At 48.3% G+C, this 14,153-nt stretch overlaps 1 protein-coding gene and 4 non-coding genes across 9 annotated transcripts in view; all 5 read left to right on the forward strand.

The window, feature by feature from the left end:
• The first annotated feature begins 7 nt into the window (after positions 1 to 7).
• Positions 8 to 14,153, forward strand: part of TEX14 (testis expressed 14, intercellular bridge forming factor) — a 33,910-nt gene continuing 19,764 nt past the window's right edge. For 3 of the 5 annotated variants that reach the window (XR_012838359.1, XR_012838360.1, XM_075771373.1), the window contains exons 1-9: positions 6,417 to 7,283; positions 7,579 to 7,744; positions 8,506 to 8,642; positions 9,313 to 9,394; positions 9,844 to 9,974; positions 10,789 to 10,902; positions 11,331 to 11,454; positions 12,264 to 12,442; positions 13,620 to 13,771. Coding sequence is in view for 3 of the 5 variants with exons in the window: in XM_075771373.1 (XP_075627488.1) it covers positions 6,991 to 7,283; positions 7,579 to 7,744; positions 8,506 to 8,642; positions 9,313 to 9,394; positions 9,844 to 9,974; positions 10,789 to 10,902; positions 11,331 to 11,454; positions 12,264 to 12,442; positions 13,620 to 13,771 (1,378 nt within the window). In the remaining 2 variants the exon portion in view is untranslated. Of the gene's footprint in view, positions 40 to 506; positions 661 to 6,416; positions 7,284 to 7,578; positions 7,745 to 8,505; positions 8,643 to 9,312; positions 9,395 to 9,843; positions 9,975 to 10,788; positions 10,903 to 11,330; positions 11,455 to 12,263; positions 12,443 to 13,619; positions 13,772 to 14,153 lie in introns of those variants that run through there. The other 2 variants (XM_075771372.1, XM_075771374.1) reach the window with 2 other exon arrangements.
• LOC142604591 (small nucleolar RNA U3) lies at positions 1,549 to 1,765 on the forward strand. The gene has a single exon (XR_012838445.1). It is a non-coding gene; the product is annotated as a small nucleolar RNA U3 (small nucleolar RNA).
• Positions 3,017 to 3,233, forward strand: LOC142604600 (small nucleolar RNA U3). Its single transcript, XR_012838454.1, has one exon. It is a non-coding gene; the product is annotated as a small nucleolar RNA U3 (small nucleolar RNA).
• On the forward strand, positions 5,006 to 5,222 carry LOC142604601 (small nucleolar RNA U3). The gene has a single exon (XR_012838455.1). It is a non-coding gene; the product is annotated as a small nucleolar RNA U3 (small nucleolar RNA).
• LOC142604602 (small nucleolar RNA U3) lies at positions 6,489 to 6,705 on the forward strand. Its single transcript, XR_012838456.1, has one exon. It is a non-coding gene; the product is annotated as a small nucleolar RNA U3 (small nucleolar RNA).

Below are 14,153 nucleotides of genomic sequence, written 5' to 3' on the forward strand. Positions count from 1 at the left end.
CGACAGACTGCGACAGGCTGCGACAGGCTGTGACAGGGGGTGCGCGCAGTCCGGGGCGGGAGTGGGGGGTATTAGTCGTGGGAAAGGGGCAGGAACAGCCAAAGGGCTGCTGGGCCTGAGCAGCCTGACCCCCCGAATGGTGCTGGCTTTGTCCTGCCTTCGTCCTGTCAAGAGAGGCCTACGCGCCTGGCAGGCCTGAGGGGTGTTTCAGCGATCCCCTGGCTGTCACCTCGCCCTTTGCCTCCTTGGGACTGTGTTCCCCCTTGGCCAGGCCTTGCCCTCTAACAGTGTCTCAGCGGTGTGTCTCGTGGGCAGGCCTTTCCTCAGGGCACGCTTTTGGCAGAGGGAGGTAGCCAGTGGGACTGGAGGGCTGAGCCGCCCTCACCCTCAACCTCAAAATTGCTCTGGAGGAAGCAGCCATGATTCATTGTGTCACCTACTGAGGTTTGTGAAATCTTTGAGCTATGGCATTTTGCAGCTTCATTAGATTTCATACCTTTTTCTAGTTCTGTTGAGGAAAGAAGATGGCTCGTGCTCTCCCTCTCCCGATTCCCTGCCCAGTCCAGCTTGGAAGTATAAAAGGTGACTCCCTGGAAGCTCAGCTGCATGACTCTGTCAGGCAAGGAAGCTATGTGAAAGTGAAGAAGCTTCTGAAAAAAGGTAAAAGCTAAGTTTAGGCAAGTACTAGCAGAAACATTTTACTTTTTCCTGTATGCTTATATTTGTGGTAAAAAAATAGCACGTTCTCTGTACAATTCAGTTGTGTGAGTGAAATATATTTACAAAATTAATTACAGTTGGCCTTTTCTTGTAAGTGGCACTAATTGAATCAAAAAATGTTGTATGATAATAAGTAAATCAAGAAGAAAACTAAGCTTTTAATTGAAAGGTGCTCATCGGGAAATGGTTGAGGTATTGTAAAACTAAAAATCTGAACGGCTACTTTAGGAATATGCTCTTTAAATGGGATTTTAAGTTTAATTCCAATTACAAAATGCTTCAGGTATGGTTTAGATACCGGTATTTTAGGCACCTAAACATTTAGCTAGATGGGAACAAGGAGTTTTGTAAATGAACCCCATTGTTTGATGCAGTTCTATTTCGGTTTTAAATCAATAACTCGAATACCGTGTGCTGTTCTAGAGGTGTGACAGCCCTCTAGCAGAGGCGGCAGGCTACCCGCGGGCGGTGTGCGCAGAACGACGGGCTGCGCGGGGCCGGGACGGTGCTGGGCTCCCGCGGGTGGCGCTACAGGCGGGTTCCGTTACGCAGCTCGGGGCGGAGCCTATGTGAGAGCGTCGCGTGTGATTGGGCGTGTGATGTCGCGGATGCAAATGAGGGGGCGCGTCGCGGAGTGGGGCCCCGCGCGGCCGTCCCGTGGGTCCCGGAGCGGGACCGTGTGTCGCGGGGCGCGTTTGGTCGGTGGCGGTGGTTGGGCGGTGTGTCGTGGAGGGCGTGGGTGGTCTGTTGGGTGGGTGCGGGTGGGGTGGCCGTGTGCTGTAGGGGAGTGCGTGCGTGTGGGGCGTGGGGTTGGGGGGGATGTGGGTCAAGACTATACTTTCAGGGATCATTTCTGTAGTTGGTCACTAGAGGAGAGTGATCTCACCTGAACGGCGTCACAAGCCACGAGGAGGAGCGAGGTGTTCTCTCCTGAGCGCGAAGCGGGCGGGCGGTGCTGCCTGGGCAGGAGCCGCCCGCCATTGATGACCGTTCCCGGCCTTCCTTCGTGGAAGGGGCGGGAGGGAGAGAGCACGGGCTGAGTGGTTTGTGGCCCTTTTTTTTTTTTTCCTTGCGGTTCCAAAGACAGTTGGGGTGGGGAGCAGTGGGGGGGTTGTGGCCGGGCAGCTTCCCTGGCGAATCAGCCTGGCCCGGTGGGACACAGAGGCTGCCCCTGGGTGGCTTTTCGATGGCAGTGACAGCGTGTGTATTCCCCAGGCAGGGCAGGGGGAAGCAGCCGTACGGGTTTAGGATTTAGTGTCCGTCCGGAGGGGTGGGGTTGTTCGGTGCAAAGAAATGCTTGGGGAGTTTGTTTGTGGCTGGGTGCGCAAGTTCAGTGATGGGTGGTGTTCTGGAGCCGTCTGTTAGCGTAGGGCAGGGTGACGTAGTGGGTTCTGGTGGGTTGTTTTGGACGAGCAGTGTTGGTGGGAGAGTGACAAAAGGCTGGGGTGAAACTGTTTGGGGTTCACTTGTTGCGACACCTTGTGGGAGCGTGTGTCGCTCGGGCTAGACCTGGAGCAGGGTCTGATGGGGTCAGGGAGAAACTGTTTGCTGCTGTGCCCTTTGTGCCGCGGCAGATGGGACCCGTCGGGTTGGATCCTGGGGCCGCAGGGTGTCTGCTGGGGTTAGGGAGCGGGAGAAGCTGGCGGGTATTACGTTGACGCGACGGCGTGGATGTCGCCGGTAGTCAGGCTGAATCCAGAGCTGTAAAGGACAGCGTCAGTTAAGGTGGCGCCCTGCGGGTGAGAGTGCGCCTGGGAGCGTAGGGCCTCGGTAGCCCCCGGAAGCCGATGCATGCCGCGCAGAGGAGCGGCAGGAGTCGCGCAGCGCTGCCGGGTGTTGGTGCCTGGGCCTGTTGTGCGTTTTGTGTGCGGAGCCCTGGCTCTGCGGAGCGGGACGTGGGGGGGCGGAGGCGGCCTGAGGGCGGCTGCGGCGTCACGGGCAGCGGGGGCGGAGCGTCGCGTGTGATTGGGCGTGTGAGGGCGCGGATGCAAATGAGGGGGCGCGTCGCGGAGTGCGGGGAGCAGGGGCGGAGCGTAGGTGAGAGCGTCGCGTGTGATTGGGCGTGTGATGTCGCGGATGCAAATGAGGGGGCGCGTCGCGGAGTGGGGCCCCGCGCGGCCGTCCCGTGGGTCCCGGAGCGGGACCGTGTGTCGCGGGGCGCGTTTGGTCGGTGGCGGTGGTTGGGCGGTGTGTCGTGGAGGGCGTGGGTGGTCTGTTGGGTGGGTGCGGGTGGGGTGGCCGTGTGCTGTAGGGGAGTGCGTGCGTGTGGGGCGTGGGGTTGGGGGGGATGTGGGTCAAGACTATACTTTCAGGGATCATTTCTGTAGTTGGTCACTAGAGGAGAGTGATCTCACCTGAACGGCGTCACAAGCCACGAGGAGGAGCGAGGTGTTCTCTCCTGAGCGCGAAGCGGGCGGGCGGTGCTGCCTGGGCAGGAGCCGCCCGCCATTGATGACCGTTCCCGGCCTTCCTTCGTGGAAGGGGCGGGAGGGAGAGAGCACGGGCTGAGTGGTTTGTGGCCGTTTTTTTTTTTTTCCCTGCGGTTCCAAAGACAGTTGGGGTGGGGAGCAGTGGGGGGGTTGTGGCCGGGCAGCTTCCCTGGCGAATCAGCCTGGCGCAGTGGGACACAGAGGCTGCCCCTGGGTGGCTTTTCGATGGCAGTGACAGCGTGTGTATTCCCCAGGCAGGGCAGGGGGAAGCAGCCGTACGGGTTTAGGATTTAGTGTCCGTCCGGAGGGGTGGGGTTGTTCGGTGCAAAGAAATGCTTGGAAGCTCTGTTGTGTTGGGCAATGTGGTGCCGATGCATCCCCTTTGCAGCAGCAGCAGCCAGAGTCCTGTGACGCTGCTTGGCGCTGGTGCCTGGGCACCTTCTCCTCTGGTGGCGTCGGTGGAAGGAGCGCAGGGTGAGAGGGCTGTCTCTTGTATTGTGTCATGAAAACTTTGCAACTGGCTTGCGTGTCTCAGGAGAGGTTGGGATGGAAGGTATAGAATTATAACAGTAATTCTCTATTCAGGTGCATGAGGTGTCCCATTCCAACTGGGGCACCCTGGATGTGGTTTTACATATGGTTCTTGCACCTTTCAGGCATTCAGGTACGAGATGATTTGACCAGTCACTACTTAACAGACACACACGCTACTGTCTTGCAAAGGAACTCTAATTCTATGGTGTCACTATCCATTTACTTCTTTCTGGATGTCGGCATCCAGAGAGTCACTCTTGTTGCAGTTACTTATGTATGATGCCAAATAATGGGAGGGTTTCACAGAAGTGTTGGAGGGGGTGGGGGGCTGGCCTCATCGTGGTAGTCCAGGGGTATCTTCTGTTCTTCCTGGGCAGCTTTTAAGGTTCCGAGAAACAAAGGTCCTCATCCTCAGGGTGGGGGCTGTCCTTGCAATGAGCCGGGGTCCTTTAGTCATGCTCACTCAACCATGCCTATGCTGTATGCCATCATATATCTTTGAAAAGTTCATATGATTTCATACTAGAAAGCCTAATTGGTACGCTACTAAGGAAATGAGATTTTCCTAACAATTGTCAAGAGGAGGTTTGTCATAACCTCTGGGTGACTTTGAAGAAAGCGTAGGCTTTTATATTAGCTGAAACTTGTCTGTGGCTCTGCAGTGCCTGGGATCGGGAGTGTCTTCGGACTCTAGAAATTAGCATTTGAAAGGTGATGTTCCTCGTCAGTAGCTGACAGAGCTGCAGCCACCCCAGCCCTGGATGTGCTGTGCTGTGCTGTGCTACCACCAGGGTCCGATGTCTGCTCCCGGAAAGGAGCGAGTTGGTGGCATCGCAGTTAGCCAGCCCAGGCTGGGGTGGGTGTACCGTACCCCGGCGCCGGGCGTTTTGTGTGCGGAGCCCTGGCTCTGCGGAGCGGGACGTGGGCGGGCGGAGGCGGCCTGAGGGCGGCTGCGGCGTCACGGGCAGCGGGGGCGGAGCGTCGCGTGTGATTGGGCGTGTGATGTCGCGGATGCAAATGAGGGGACGCGTCGCGGAGTGCGGGGAGCGGGGGCGGAGCGTAGGTGAGAGCGTCGCGTGTGATTGGGCGTGTGATGTCGCGGATGCAAATGAGGGGGCGCGTCGCGGAGTGGGGCCCCGCGCGGCCGTCCCGTGGGTCCCGGAGCGGGACCGTGTGTCGCGGGGCGCGTTTGGTCGGTGGCGGTGGTTGGGCGGTGTGTCGTGGAGGGCGTGGGTGGTCTGTTGGGTGGGTGCGGGTGGGGTGGCCGTGTGCTGTAGGGGAGTGCGTGCGTGTGGGGCGTGGGGTTGGGGGGGATGTGGGTCAAGACTATACTTTCAGGGATCATTTCTGTAGTTGGTCACTAGAGGAGAGTGATCTCACCTGAACGGCGTCACAAGCCACGAGGAGGAGCGAGGTGTTCTCTCCTGAGCGCGAAGCGGGCGGGCGGTGCTGCCTGGGCAGGAGCCGCCCGCCATTGATGACCGTTCCCGGCCTTCCTTCGTGGAAGGGGCGGGAGGGAGAGAGCACGGGCTGAGTGGTTTGTGGCCCCTTTTTTTTATTCCTGCGGTTCCAAAGACAGTTGGGGTGGGGAGCAGTGGGGGGGTTGTGGCCGGGCAGCTTCCCTGGCGAATCAGCCTGGCCCGGTGGGACACAGAGGCTGCCCCTGGGTGGCTTTTCGATGGCAGTGACAGCGTGTGTATTCCCCAGGCAGGGCAGGGGGAAGCAGCCGTACGGGTTTAGGATTTAGTGTCCGTCCGGAGGGGTGGGGTTGTTCGGTGCAAAGAAATGCTTGGGGAGTTTGTTTGTGGCTGGGTGCGCAAGTTCAGTGATGGGTGGTGTTCTGGAGCCGTCTGTTAGCGTAGGGCAGGGTGACGTAGTGGGTTCTGGTGGGTTGTTTTGGACGAGCAGTGTTGGTGGGAGAGTGACAAAAGGCTGGGGTGAAACTGTTTGGGGTTCACTTGTTGCGACACCTTGTGGGAGCGTGTGTCGCTCGGGCTAGACCTGGAGCAGGGTAAACCTTTGATGAGGGTCTGATGGGGTCAGGGAGAAACTGTTTGCTGCTGTGCCCTTTGTGCCGCGGCAGATGGGACCCGTCGGGTTGGATCCTGGGGCCGCAGGGTGTCTGCTGGGGTTAGGGAGCGGGAGAAGCTGGCGGGTATTACGTTGACGCGACGGCGTGGATGTCGCCGGTAGTCAGGCTGAATCCAGAGCTGTAAAGGACAGCGTCAGTTAAGGTGGCGCCCTGCGGGTGAGAGTGCGCCTGGGAGCGTAGGGCCTCGGTAGCCCCCGGAAGCCGATGCATGCCGCGCAGAGGAGCGGCAGGAGTCGCGCAGCGCTGCCGGGTGTTGGTGCCTGGGCCTGTTGTGCGTTTTGTGTGCGGAGCCCTGGCTCTGCGGAGCGGGACGTGGGGGGGCGGAGGCGGCCTGAGGGCGGCTGCGGCGTCACGGGCAGCGGGGGCGGAGCGTCGCGTGTGATTGGGCGTGTGAGGGCGCGGATGCAAATGAGGGGGCGCGTCGCGGAGTGCGGGGAGCAGGGGCGGAGCGTAGGTGAGAGCGTCGCGTGTGATTGGGCGTGTGATGTCGCGGATGCAAATGAGGGGGCGCGTCGCGGAGTGGGGCCCCGCGCGGCCGTCCCGTGGGTCCCGGAGCGGGACCGTGTGTCGCGGGGCGCGTTTGGTCGGTGGCGGTGGTTGGGCGGTGTGTCGTGGAGGGCGTGGGTGGTCTGTTGGGTGGGTGCGGGTGGGGTGGCCGTGTGCTGTAGGGGAGTGCGTGCGTGTGGGGCGTGGGGTTGGGGGGGATGTGGGTCAAGACTATACTTTCAGGGATCATTTCTGTAGTTGGTCACTAGAGGAGAGTGATCTCACCTGAACGGCGTCACAAGCCACGAGGAGGAGCGAGGTGTTCTCTCCTGAGCGCGAAGCGGGCGGGCGGTGCTGCCTGGGCAGGAGCCGCCCGCCATTGATGACCGTTCCCGGCCTTCCTTCGTGGAAGGGGCGGGAGGGAGAGAGCACGGGCTGAGTGGTTTGTGGCCCCTTTTTTTTTCCCCTGTGGTTCCAAAAACAGATTGCTTTTGGTGTTAAAGCTTGAAGTCAACACGGAGCTGTGGCTTCACACCTGTATCCCCCTAAGCCACCTTTTTTAATGTAGTATATTTTTTTGAATAAAATATTCTTTTAACTCTTACTTCAGAGGAATTGATTTCATTAATGCGATCCTCCGGTGTTATCTCTGCTTATCCAGGTTAATGCTTTGCCTCTGACAGTTACACATTCTTTTTTTGAAAATGTTGTGTGTAAGCGCTGCATGGTATGTACAGAAAGTTACAAGGAAAGTCATTTGCTCTTCTTTCAATTTCTGTCACTATCATTGTGGTACTATTTCCAGTATCTCAGAATATTGCAGTCAGTTTCAATGATAATGAACTGTTGCTTTTTATGCAGAGTGGGGAACAGGTACTTTGCCTCGTAATCTTTTGTTTTCTTGCAGGTGTCTTTGTTGATGCTGTGAATTCCATGGGCCAAACTTCTCTCTTCACTGCTGCTTTGCTAGGTCTCAGTAAAATAGTGGATGTGCTGTTGGATTATGGCTCAGATGCTAATCAGTTAAGTATAAAAATAATTATTTTTTTGTTATATTGAAATTAATGTTTAATCTTTAGTGGTTTTAGTCTATGTAATACACAAGTCTTCACTGCACATAAATGAAGCAGTTCTTCAGATGCATGTTGCTATTTTAGCCGAAGATCCTCAGAGGTAAGCAGGTGGATGATTTTCCTTATTTCATGGTGTATATTGTTGTTTGGAGGTACATAAAGTTACGCTGCTTTTTTCCCAGAAGCACAGCTGGCTGAGCGTAGTACGGGTAGGTCGAAACATTTCTGCTTTAATGTTCTTCAGTCGCTGTTATGATGGAAGCACTCCAGTCCACGCAGCTGCGTTCTCAGGAAATCAGTGGATTCTTAGCAAGTTATTGGATGAAGGAGGTGATCTGAGAGTACATGATAAAGACGGAAAAAGTCCACAGTACTGGGCTATGTCAGCTGGGAAAGAAAGCAGTGCTCAGGTATGTGTGTGTAATATGTGGTGAATATGTGCTAGATACATGCTCACCTCTTCATCTTACAGTGAAAAAACTGCAACGTTCCAGGGAGAAGTTCTTGGCTTTTACGTGTTAGATAATTATTTAACATTATTTTTCAATGTCAGTAATGGTATTTTGAAGTCCTCATGATTCAGATTATTTAACTAAGGTTTTGCTCAGGTGCAGGGGCATGCCTGTTACTTGTTAGGACACGTAACTTGTGTGTTACGTGTAAGTGTGCAGTGAGGAGAATGACAGGGCCTTATTTTTGATCCCTGATGTATGTAGTTTATTTGCATGTACGTGCAATTCAGGAGTAAACCTGAAGTAGTTTTCAAGTGCATCTCAGTCTGAGCATGAACAGTGTCAGCAAATGTGTCATTTCTGCTGGCATGGCAGCAAAATGGTAACTTATTCATGACTGCAAGATTGATTTGAAACTCATAATATTCCTCTTTCCTGTTATTACAATGCTCCTCTTAAAAAGAAACCTGATACTACATTTTTCAGTGGATGAATGTCTTGAAAGTTAGTCATCTAGTGTTTGGAGTAAGCTTTCTCTTACTTTTTCATGTAATTGTTTTTCTTCAAGTTTTTCTGTGTATCCATTTCCTGAAATGCCTATTTAAATATTGCAAGTAACTAGTTATTTTTTCAGTAGTCATGATCTATTAATTTAAAATGGTTGATCTTACAGTTCTGAAGTAATTTGTTGTTGTTTTTCCCTTTCCCCTCCTCTCCAGATGCTGGAGTTTATACAGCGTTGTACATTCCACATGCAGGCTGCCATTCAAAATTTTCCCTCTGATCTACTCAGGAAGGTTGGTTCATCAAAAGCGCTGGTCTGCAGCCTGTCTAGGTTTGGTGGCCTTGTTCAAGGGTAAGAATATATTCTCCAGTACTGAGGGACTGAGCTACAAGGACTTCTACTTCCATATTCTGTTATCCTAAAATTAATGTGTTCTTCTTTCTTTTTGACAATATCAGATTTAAAACCAGCGTGTGTTGAGTGATGATACCATTTAATTCTGTTGTGAGAGTTCCAAATAGAATTTTGATAGTTGTAAATATCTGTCTATCAAGAGATACTCTTGAAATTGGCAATATGAAATACTGGATTTTAATAGTATTAAAATGGTGCTAACATGAAGTAGCTTGTTTCTTGACCTTTTAAGGTCATTGTAAATCTTTTGGGGGGGTGTGTTTCCAACGATTTCAAGAGCTTTTGTCTCAGACGTGTTAGGAAAAACACACGCTTCTGAACAAAAAGTGATGCAGGATGCCTGTAAATACATGGGTTTTTTTTAAATTGGTTATCTTGCTTTAAATAAATACATATCATGACAGTGTATCTAAATAGTTTAAGAGTTGCACAATAATTTGGAATTTCAGCATCAACATTACACTTTTTGTGTGGGACCAGTCTAATGCAACATTTGAAATACATGACTGTTGCAGAATTTCTGCATTTCTGTCTTTCTCCTTTTTTGTATTTTACTCAAAGCTTTGCCATATTAATTACTCTTACTGTTTATGTTTTTCATACTTAGAAATGTTGACAGTCCCCTGAGTAGATTTCTAAAAGGTGGAGCTAATGCAGCCAAGAACATTTACAGCTTTGGTTTTGGGAAGGTAAGATGCTATGGATAATGGTTTTCTAATGATACTAGTACAGTTTTTGAGTCAGGTATTCTTCACAGTAATTAGCCCACCTGCGTTATTTTTACTTTTTAGTGTGTTCTTATTTCTAGTGAAATGGTGGAAAAAACCTGTGGAGAGCACAAATATTCCTTTACTCGTTAGCAGAACCTATCAGAGGAAGCTGTTTTGGAACAGGCAATAGAAACTCTCCTGTTAAAGTCACCTGTGGGAGTTCTTAGTGACTGTTCCTGCTTTCCCTATTTCAGCTTCGCTAGAAAGTTAAGTTTTTGGCAGAGATATCTTAGCGTTTCATTTTTACGCTTTGACTGATGCTCCCATCGAAGTGATTGCGCTCAAGTTTTTAGTAAGCTTGCGGCAGATGTGATGGATCTTGGGAATGGTTGCGTATTCCTTTTGGTTATGCCCTGGTGTTGTGTCAGTTTTATCTTGCAGGCAGCGGGCATCTCGGGTACTTGGCATCTCTCCCTATTATTGGGGAAAAAGAGGTGGTTCAGGCAGATGATGAACCGATGTTTTCTTACCACGTTGGACCATACATGATCATGACAAAGTGAGTGGAATCCAAGGGATTTTAGCCTCTCTTAGTGTGTATCAGTTACTATTAAGTTGTTGTACCAAATACTTTGGAGAGTTTTCCTTGTCTATTCTATGTTCATCCACTGCTTCTTGCTTGCAACTTGTTTTCTGCAGTCCACTGATGAATATCTTCTTTAGACCGTCTTGATATCTGTAGGTTGCTCTTGTCCTTTCCAGCAATGTTTACCCAGTTGTGGTTGTTCATTGATAGTAATGTTTCGGTACTGATTCCTTTTGTGCTGGGGTTGCACAGATTGTGTTGTTCAGTGTTTAGTCCTTTTATTCTTGGGTCAGACCTCAGATGTCTGTATATGTACGTCGGTAGCCCGCTCGCTCAACCTATGGTGAAATGAGAGTAGCAGTCTGAGCCTTTTTTTTTTTTTTTTTTAAATCTTTTGTATTGTGTAGCACGTAGTTGTGCCTCAGAGGCATCCAGAGAATTGACAAATTAGTGATCTTCCCAAGGCTCTGGCTTGTATCACAGTGGGCTGATGGCCTCTAGTGAAAGGAGTTTTAGAGTGTCCTTGTTCTTTACTTTGGGTCATGGAAGGGTAGTGTCTTGGACAGCAAACCTGTCCTGCTACATCCAGTCTTTAACAGCATGAAAATTTATTGTCAATTTGAAAGAGTATATGCTATAGCCAGGATCATCAAAGTAATGTTACTAACAGTAGGAGACAGCACCAGAGCATTTCAGAATTACAAAATTATTTGTAAGTAATCCTGTGACTGGAAAAAATACTGCAGAAAGCATCTTGCAGAAATTCCTCCTCCTCTCCTCCTTGTAGCTTAATGTGGGGAGGCAGCAGAGTTACAGTGAAGGAACTCAGCTTTGAGCCCCATCAGAACTGTTGTAAACTACGCTTAGCTGATCTTCTCATCGCAGAGCAAGAACATAGTAGGTAAGAAGGAATGTGGTTTGGCTATATCCAGTGATGCGAGGAAATGCGATTAACCTCAGGAGCCCTGTCAGGCTGTGGTTGGGCTTTCTTTCCAAATGAGAATTACAGGTCAGTCTCTTCTGCTGTCTCTTCCCACTCCCTTTGCTCCCCAGTGGATAATACAGGAGAAGATGATACTCTCTTCTCATCTATCTGGATGCTTCATTGCACACTTTCTGGATGGCTTATTTATAGATTCTCCTGTATGCAACAGTAAAACTGTTTCCTAAATGTGTCCTAATCTACGGTTCTTGTAAAATTTTGGGTATTTTAATGATAAATTAGAAGCATTTGCATTGTATTGGTAACAAGGCCTAGAAGGCCAGGACTCTTTCTCTTTTAATCTCAGATTTGCCTTACAATTTTTTTTTTCCCCTCTCCCTTTGCAGCAAGCTCCGTCATCCTCATTTGCTACAGTTGATGTCTGTTTGTCTGTCTAGTGACTTGGAGAAAACCCGCTTAGTATATGAAAGGGTTAACTTTGGTTCTCTGTACAGCATCCTTCATGAAAGGGTAATTGGAATACTTGTTTTTTAAATAGTAATTAATTGAAAGGAAGACGTTTAGTATCTACCTGTACCATCTTTACTCAAAGAACAAGACGACAAGATCATCGGTCTGTGTATCCGGGTTTCTGTTTCACTGCACAGTATCAGATACTCTGTGTAAGCTGGTGAAGTTTGTAACTGGCAAATACTTCAGTTACTGTTTAGGTGCAATTGCATTGATGTTCTTGTTTTTTGTCAGTCTTTAAATGGCTGCTGTTAAATTCAGTTGAACTTTCAGTCTTCTGCATGTGGTTGTATACTGCAAATATGGCGAGACCAGCTTTTGCCCTTGAATATTTGCATGTAGTACATTGCAAACTGCCTGTATAGAAAAGTAAAGCTTGAACTCTGTTCTGGTTCTTTTTTTATTTTTTTTTTTAAATCAACTGATCTGTATTTTATTTTTGTCATTTAATGTTTTTTCCTTTTTTGCAGTTAAGTGAGTTGTTATTTTATTTTTTAATTGTTAATGCAGATATCTAAGTTACTGGTGAAATTGAAGTCAAAAGCAAGACATTCTAAGAGTTGATTCTGCTTAAGAGTGAATTTTGGCATAGTCAATATCTTTTTTTTTTTCTTTAATTACTGTTTAAGGTATTATTAGTTGGTTTGGTATTGAGAATGAGCATTATTTAGCAAGTGCAATTTGTTTGACTTTTACTACAGTGTGTTTCATGTTTGCTTTCTTTGCCTTCTTCTGTACAATAATAGTTTTTCACTACATCAAGCTTTGAAGACCTACAATGCAAACTTGGTACTTCTGGTTTTTTTCAGCGTACAGAATTCCCAGTACTGCACATGGAGACAATTTTGCATGTGCTACTTCAAATTAACGATGCTTTGCGTTTTCTACACTCCCGTGGATTTATCCACCGTTCGGTTACCTCCTATGCTATTCAAATTGTTTCTTCTGGTGAGGCAAAGCTGTGCAACTTGGAATACATGATAGAGAGGTAAAGAACTTCCTCACTGTTTCTGTGAAAAGGACAAACACAAAGTCAAATTTAGTGCTAAATTCTGCTGAAGTGCCCCTCTTGATGACTGGGGACTCCTGCCTGAGTCAGGCAACAGAGTTACAGGAGTAAAGAACTCCAAGTTATTACTGCTCAGGTATGTTAACTTTGCCACAGGCAGTACAGCAGGTTTCAGGTGGGCTTAGTTTCTGTGTTGTAAGTATCTGAAAATAGAAACTAGTAAGAGAAGCAGCTCTTTACTGGAGTATAAAAATACCATTCTAAAGAAATAGAACCTAATCTTACAGAACAGAGATTAAGTTCTTCTCTGAGCCACTAATTCTGCTGCTGGGCTGGAAATAATTTAAGTCTCCTCATGTTACACTGAACTTGTACATGTGAAGGCTTACCTGAAATGGTTGAAGATTCCACACCTTGTTGAACTGGTAGTAATTAAGTGCCACCAGTGACAAAAAGAGTGTTTCTTTTATGAGGGAAACCATTCATTTCTTCTGAGTAAATTATTACTTACGTACATTTTTTACTTCTTTCCTGTACTGCAGTCTGATTAGAAAGGAAGTGAATGGCTGGTTAGACTGTAAAGAAAGAGAGTAAAATTGATAATAAACAGAAATTTGCTGATGGAAATGTCCTGAAAGAAGCAAAGATACTTCCTAACCTCCTTGCAAACTCAATTTATTAATAAATCTTGGCTATTTCTTAGAGGTACAGATACAGCTTACCGTGAAATGAATAACAAAAAACCCCTATAGTTAAATGTGAGGAGGAAGTTATCGTCTAGATATATGCATACATTGCAGAATAAATGTTGACAGGCACCTTGTGTATTTTGTGCGTGGTCAGAGAAGGCTGGCCAGAACTGAAGAGTTGTTTGTAAAATTCCTATTGGGAAATTTTCAACTTTCTCTGATTTCTTTTTGAGTGTAAACTTGTTAAAGGAGATGTTACTTTCACCAGAAAGTCTTTGATGTAATGTGACAAAATACATTTATTGGTGTGAAAATATTACACATTTTTGTTTGCAAGTCTACTGGACTTTTTAGGTAATTAAACTAAAAGCAGATATACCAAACTCAGGTGCATAATTCCAAAAGATATACTTTCTGGTTGAGTATGCTGTATGTTCCAATTTACAACTTTTTTTCCCTTTATACAGCAAAGATGGTGGAGAACACAGTGATCTGACACGTATTCCTGTCCCAGTCCAGCTGTACAGATGGTGCTCTCCTGAAGTAATCCTTGAAAAGGTTGTCACAGTCAAATCAGATATTTATAGCTTCTGTACAGTAATGCAGGAGGCCTTGACAGGTATATCTATAGGTTTTTAGGCTTTTGTCACTAGAGTAGCCCGCTGAATGTTTTCAACGCAGACTGTCAGCCCCCAAACGTCTGTTCAACTCTCCTGTGTGAGTGGAGAAAACCTTCCTGTGATGGCTCATACAGAGGACACTTGGAAAAGGAACCCTTCAGGCAAAACCCCAAATGTTAATGACAATAGCAAAGACTATTGGAAACTTTGGTAAAATGTAATCAGAAAATTTAAAATTGCGTAACTAAGGGATGACATTAATGGTTGGTATTGGAGAGATACAATTTTGTGTACAGTGTTTTTCTGCTGTTTATCTTCCTTTTTCATACGAGGACAGCAAAACATTCAGTTAACTCTTTGCAATGTCAAAACAAAACTGTG

The sequence above is a fragment of the Balearica regulorum genome, chromosome 19 (genome assembly GCF_011004875.1).
Source record: "Balearica regulorum gibbericeps isolate bBalReg1 chromosome 19, bBalReg1.pri, whole genome shotgun sequence".
Taxonomy (NCBI): Eukaryota; Metazoa; Chordata; class Aves; order Gruiformes; family Gruidae; genus Balearica; species Balearica regulorum.